At 44.7% G+C, this 6,810-nt stretch overlaps 1 protein-coding gene across 2 annotated transcripts; it reads left to right on the top strand.

Moving 5' to 3' along the window:
• The first annotated feature begins 809 nt into the window (after positions 1–809).
• Positions 810–5,354, top strand: LOC123075854 (uncharacterized). Of its 2 annotated transcripts, none has more exons than XM_044498357.1 (15): positions 810–1,400; positions 1,471–1,662; positions 2,339–2,452; positions 2,542–2,577; positions 2,671–2,766; positions 2,854–2,946; positions 3,065–3,244; positions 3,932–4,045; positions 4,135–4,170; positions 4,264–4,359; positions 4,447–4,539; positions 4,665–4,781; positions 4,888–4,920; positions 5,039–5,089; positions 5,183–5,354. In XM_044498357.1, the coding sequence occupies exons 1-15, from the start codon at positions 825–827 to the stop codon at positions 5,261–5,263; spliced, it is 1,908 nt and encodes a 635-aa protein (XP_044354292.1). In that variant the 5' UTR covers positions 810–824; the 3' UTR covers positions 5,264–5,354. The 2 variants fall into 2 exon arrangements, with proteins under 2 accessions (XP_044354292.1, XP_044354293.1); XM_044498358.1 differs by having other exon boundaries at positions 4,689–4,781; positions 5,183–5,353.
• Positions 5,355–6,810: the final 1,456 nt, after the last annotated feature.

A 6,810-nucleotide genomic window follows, 5' to 3' on the forward strand; every position in this document is an offset into this window, starting at 1 on the left:
GAGATGCAAAACCTAACTTGCTCAATATTGCCTGCAAGTAGTCCCACTCTAGCCGGTCGCAAGCTTTCATCATATCGAGCTTTAGGGCACATAAGTTGTTGCTCTTTGACTTGTTTCTCTTCATAAAATGAAGGCACTCATACGCACAAATAATATTGTCTGTGATCAACCTGCCAGGCACAAAGTCTGATTGCTCCTCTGATATGATATCAGGTAAAATATCCTTCAACCTGTTCGCTACAACTTTCGAAGCTATCTTGTGGAGCACATTGCAAAGGCTTATGGGCCTAAACTGGGAAAGATGGGTAGGACTAGTTACCTTAGGTATTAAAACCAGCACTGTATCATTGAAGCTCCCTAGGCTGTCCTCTCCCCTGATAATGGGCAGCACCACAGAGGTAATTTCATCCCCACAGATATCCCAGTGTCTCTGATAAAATCCGCCGATGAATTCATCGATTTCACTCACCCGAAAGAGAAGCAGATCGGATTTCGGGCGGTAGAACCCTAAGCTCTCTCACCCCAGCAGCTAACCAAACGCAGGCGGCGAACGGATCGCCCCGTAGTTAGCCAGCCGGGGGTGGATCGACAGCAAGGGAGCAAAACCCTCGACGGCGGCGCAATCGCCTCCGGGAGAACGAGAAACCCTAACTTGAGGGAAAAGTACGAGTACTGTTGAAAAACCTCAAGGTATACCGGAAGAAAATTTGGGCCTGCTTTCATTTAGGCCCAGCCTGGGTAAGGAACTAGGATACGGTCTGTGAACCGAACCATGTGATCGCCGTCACAACGGTTCCACTCCTGTGATCGCCGATCAGACGCCGATGCCGCAGAAGAGGCGCCGCCGCAGGAGGAGGTCCCCTCGCGAAGGACCCTCCCGCCGGCGCCGCGGTGAAGAAGGCGCATCGTTCTCTGGATCCCTTGTCGAATCGGATAGCAGCAGCACGACTTCCAGCGCACCGCCGTCCGGATCCTTGGACGAGCCGCCGGTCACCCGGCCGGCCCGCCAGTCCAGGTACCATGAGATCCTCGCCTCGCGCCTCGCCCGGCTGCAGTTACAAGCGGGCGTCGTCGTCGCCGCCGACGACACCCCAAATCTTCCTTCGGATGAAATTGTCCAAGTCCTCGCTCGTTCCAATTTCTATGACGATGAGCTGCGGGCTGCTCTAGTAGAAGATCAAGTCCACAAGTTCTTGAGCGTACCCCACGGACCAGATGTTGGAGATACATACTTTGGAGAGGACTCGGGCGATGATATCACTGCGGAGGAATTCGCCAAGTACTCCGGACAACTAAAGACTCGCAGACCGGCTGAAATTGACATTAAGACTGGACTGAATCAAGAGCAGTTGGACAGCCTCCTTGCCAAGTATAAACGTTATCGCTTCAAAGCTTACCTGGTTAGTCCCATATCACCACACCTATCTGTCTATTGCGATCAACCATATATTCATTTGTCCATCTGTGTAGTTGTTGTTAGGAAAGCCTGTCGACGAGCTAGAAGAAGCTGCATTGGAATCCAAGTACCCTATGGAGCTTGCCTTGGAGAATGACTTCTTCTATCCTTGCCATCATGATAGCGCCTTTGGCTGGTATTTTGACTCCGACCTCTGTTTACTTGCAAACTTGAGCGACTACCAGCGGCTAGTCCTTCCTAACCGTGTAAGTATCTGTGTATTCACAACTTTGAATTGAGTGATGCATATACACTTAATCTGTGCTCATGCGGCCAGTAACCAATTTCTTCTTCTCTTCTTACCTTTGAATGGGTGACCACAAATATTTCTCTAACAGCTTGGTTAGTTAATGAATCATGACTGCAATTTCTCATTGTTTTTATAGCTTGGCTTTGTGTGAGTAACCTCTTTGTTCCAGGGGCTTGAGGTTCTTGCCGAAATGCAAAAATAAAACTATGAACGTCACATCCTCTGGAGATTAAACACAGCTTAAAATATGTGTCTTTGCAATAAATTATGGAAAATCTCATAAACTGTGCATGGTAGAAGAAAAAGACAAGAATTATAACTTCTTACCTGAGAGTTTATTATACTGATGCATTTTTTGCACGGAGCAAGTCCTAAAAAAATCACATGCAGACAACTCCCATATACGAGTACCATACTTTTTCTGTATGTGTAACCAGATTTTTGCCTGATATCCCTAGGCCCCATATAGTTTACATGTTACAATACTGTTATTTTTTTTGAATTTTGTGAAGTGCGAAAGTACTGTAACCAATGATAGTCACACACATATTAAGAGCATTCCATGCCCTTATGCCCAGCTTGTTATTCTCAGGACAGCTGTGATATGCTGCTTCCCTTCCTTTCTGGTGCAGGGTGGGAATGAGTATGAATATGACAGATGGAGTCAGTACAAATCGTTTTATAACACCCCTGATGCTGATAGAGAGTATGTGCTGTACTGGGAAAAGATGGTCAAGGAAATGAAGGTATTCATGGTGCAATGATCAGCCAGTCCAAGTTTAAAACTTTGTTCAGTAAAAAAGAAATTGGACTAACAACCTTCTGTTCTTAAAAGTGGCTTGAAAATCATGTGCTTAAAGATTTTCTGGAGGTAGGCCTATATGACCTCTCAAAACCATGGAATGACAACTAATCTTGCATACGCATTGTAGCATCACAATAACTTCTCTGTTCTACTATTTAGTGGGAGCCAATGCGCCGTAAAGGTTTGTACCAATCAATTAAGATTGCCAATGGGTTCAGCAACATTCATTTGGGTCTAGCATGTCATGGTTTCGAGGTACAATTCCTTTGTCGCTTGCTCATTTAGATGGTCAGCTCTAGTTATGATTATATCTAACAATCGCAATCTTTCGATTAAATTTAGGAGTATGTATTGAGGACTCGCCTTTATCGTCTGTTTGTGGAAGGTCTTTACCGTGCCTTTCTTGAGATTTGGAAGCGGGTCAATGAGGGTCAGGTCAGCATTGTACATCAGAACTAACAACAGTTTATGATTATTGATCAGGTTTGTCAATGCTTTCTAACCCTGTATATGCTCGGTGTTGGTGTTTTCTTCTTTGTTGGACAACTTCTAGACGTCTTTCAGAGATGCTCTGCAGGAAGTTTACAATGAGAATCCGGTTCCATTGCGCCAACATACTTTGAAGGCTGAGCTGGAGTGCCTGCATGATAGCGCCTTTGGCTGGTATTTTGACTCCGACCTCTGTTTACTTGCAAACTTGAGCGACTACCAGCGGCTAGTCCTTCCTAACTCTGTAAGTATATGTGTATTCACAACTTTGAGTTGAGTGATGCAGATACACTTAATCTGTGCTCATGCGGCCAGTAACCAATTTCTTCTTCTCTTCTTACCTTTGAATGGGTGACCACAAATATTTCTCTGACAGCATGGATAGTTAATGAATCATGACTGCAATTTCTCATTGTTTTTATAGCTTGGCTTTCTGTGAGTAACGTCTTTGTTCAAGGGGCCTGAGGTTCTTGCCGAAATGCAAAAATAAAACTATGAACGTCACATCCTCTGGAGATTAAACACAGCTTAAAATATGTGTGTTTGCAATAAATCACCGAAAATCTCATAAACTGTGCCCGGTAGAAGAAAAAGACAAGAATTATAACTTCTTCGTTGAGAGTTTATTATACTGATGCATTTTTTGCGCGGAGCAAGTCCTAAAAAAATCACAAGCGGTTCACACGCAGACAACTCCCAAATACCAGTACCATACTTTTTTTGTATGTGTAACCAGATTTTTGCCTGATATCCCTAGACCCCATATAGTTTACATGTTACAATACTGTTTTTTTTCGGATTTTTTTTGAAGTGCGAAAGTACTGTAACCAATGATAGTCACACACATATTAAGAGCATTCCATGCCCTTATGCCTAGCTTGTTATTCTCAGGATAGCTCTGATATGCTGCTTCCCTTCCTTTCTGGTGCAGGGTGGGAATGAGTATGAATATGACAGATGGAGTCAGTACAAAGCGTTTTATAACACCCCTGATGCTGATAGAGAGTATGTGCTGTACTGGGAAAAGATGGTCAAGGAAATGAAGGTATTCATGGTGCAATGATCAGCCTGTCCAAGTTTCAAACTCTGTTCAGTAAAAAAGAAATTGGACTAACAACCTTCTGTTCTTAACAGTGGCTTGAAAATCATGTGCTTAAAGATTTTCTGGAGGTAGGCCTATATGACCTCTCAAAACCATGGAATCACAACTAATCTTACATACGCACTGTAGCATCACAATAACTCCTATGTTCTACTATTTAGTGGGAGCCAATGCGCCGTAAAGGTTTGTACCAATCAATTAAGATTGCCAATGGGTTCACCAACATTCATTTGGGTCTAGCATGTCATGGTTTCGAGGTAAGATTCCTTTGTCGCTTGCTCATTTAGGTGGTCAGCTCTAGTTATGATTATATCTAACAATCGCAATCTTTCGATTAAATTTAGGAGTATGTATGGAGGACTCGCCTTTATCGTCTGTTTGTGGAAGGTCTTGACCGTGCCTTTCTTGAGATTTGGAAGCGGGTAAATCAGGCTCAGGTCAGCATTGTACATCAGAACTAATTAACAACCGTTTATAATTATTGATCGGGTTCGGCAATGCTTTCTAACCCTGTATATGCTTGGTGGTGGCGTTTTCTTCTTTGTTGGACAACTTGATCTAGATGTATTTCAGAGATGCTCTGCAGGAAGTTTACAATCAGAATGCGGTTCCATTGCGCCAACATACTTTGAAGGCTGAGCTGGAGCAGCCCGGTGGTTTTTTGCAACTGGAGCGACAAGTAGGTTTTGTTGTTGTTGTTGTTCATAGGAGTTCTGTATGTGTTTTCATTGGTTAATTATTAGTATCTCTTCTGATGGAAATGCTTTAATCATCTTTCCTTGCAGTTCCGCCGATGCACGGAAGGCATTAGTAAGGAAGTAAGTATAAGCATAGTATGGTGTGGTCTAGCATCCATTGGAACCTGTTACTATATATATTTGATATATATAATCATGGTCTGATGTCTCTCGCTCCTTGGTGTATGTATATATATAGCTTCCAGATCGAAGAGTCCAAGAGTTGATTGCACAGGAAATTAATTACAAGGTAGGTTGTATAGATATTGGAAGCCGAAAAAAATATTGTTTCCCCTTGCAGTTTTTGTATATGTAATAATAGCTCATTCTTTTCCAATTTCAGCGTGCGTTGCCAAAGACGTACGCACAGTACGCCAGGAAGAAGCTCGTGGGAATCATTCCCAGGGCCGAGATACCAGCGTAGCTGTGTTTGTTTGTTGCTGGCTTCCGTGGTGATCTCTTGGCATTAGATGCCCATGTACATGTGGGCTTATATATATGACGTACCCTTGAGCAAATTGTTCATATGTTACCCAGCTTATTAAAATGTGCCTCGAGATCCGCCACGATATGGTCCGTACTATGGAATTGTGGGATGGGATCTTTTGTTAAGGAAAACACTTTGGGTCACTGTATTCATCACTAAAAAACAGGTCATTGACATGGATAGAAATAACATTGATAGGCTCACCTATGTTCTCAAATTCAAGAGTTGTCGCAGCATCCTCACCCCCATCCTTCACATCATGTTACACAACATGTCATGACCTCCACAAGGTCTCCGGATTGCATTGTTTAGCATGTTACGTGAGATGGTCGACGACGTGACGCAGCTCGGCTCTTGTGGGATGGAGCGGGGCTCGAGCTGGCTTGTGGGTACCGAAGAAAAGGGTCGTGGAGATGCAGCGATGCCAGTTACACTGTTGTCACAAAAAGAGCTGGCGGTCGAGGTTGAGGTTGGGGCGAGTCGGACAGAGAAAGAACTATCCACCTTCTCCGTTCCTCTCAACCCTGCTTAGTTGTCAGTGCCCAATCAACATTGACCGCCGTCAAAATTGCTTGACCAACGCAAAACCATGGCCAGGGTTGTGCTCTGACCCTTGTGGTAAGTTGTGGGCGTATTTTGACTAGTTTTGGAGTTTAAGGCTGTAAATTAAACATAGTGGTTACCTCGGGGTTGAAATGTGGGCTTTTCTCAAAATTTATTAATACGAAATGTTGAACACATGCTAAGCACCCTATATTGACAATTTTGAACACGAATTTCGCTTGCCATTTGCTCAAAATTTGTCCAAATGCACAATAGGCGACGCACCCAACTGTGTTTGGTGCCCTCCTTTGTAGCAAACCCTACGCGCGCGATCCCCGGCTGCCCACCAAGAAGCACGGCTGCGACCCCTCCCCGTCATCTCCTCGAGTGCATCATCATCGCCCTCAGTTCCGAGTTTGCCATGACCGATATGAGTGAGCTGCACTACTTCCTCGGCATAGCCGTCACACGTAACTCGGTCGGGATGTTTCTATCCTAGGCCAATTATGCAGCGGAGATACCGGAGTGCGCCGGCATGTCTGCCTGCAAGCCTTCACCGACTCCTATGGACATGGCTCCCAAATTGGCCGCCTCTGATGGTTCTCCCGTTACTGATCCGACAGAGTACCGCAGCCTCGCGGGTCCTCTACAGTACCTGATATTTACTCGAGCGGACATCGCATACGCCATACAAAAAATTTGCTTGCATATGCATGATCCTTGTGACCAACATCTCTCCTTCATCAAATGGGTACTCTGGTATGTTAATGGTACTCTCCATCATGGTATGTTAATGGTACTCTCCATCATGGCCTTTGTCCCGCCCGATCGGCTACTAACACGTTGGTTGCCTACATTGACATGACTGGGCTGGCTGCCCCGACACTCGTCGCTCCACATCCGGCTACCGTGTCTTCTATGGTGACAACCTTGTGTCATGG

This window comes from Triticum aestivum, chromosome 3D, assembly GCF_018294505.1.
Source record: "Triticum aestivum cultivar Chinese Spring chromosome 3D, IWGSC CS RefSeq v2.1, whole genome shotgun sequence".
NCBI lineage: Eukaryota > Viridiplantae > Streptophyta > Magnoliopsida > Poales > Poaceae > Triticum > Triticum aestivum.

Coding starts and splice junctions, on each gene's coding strand:
- LOC123075854 (XM_044498357.1), top strand. CDS start 825: ATGCCGCAGAAGAGGCGCCGCCGCAGGAGGAGGTCCCCTCGCGAAGGA. Junction 1,663..2,338: donor GGCTAGTCCTTCCTAACCGT/GTAAGTATCTGT, acceptor TTTCTGGTGCAG/GGTGGGAATGAGTATGAATA. Junction 2,578..2,670: donor TGCTTAAAGATTTTCTGGAG/GTAGGCCTATAT, acceptor TCTACTATTTAG/TGGGAGCCAATGCGCCGTAA.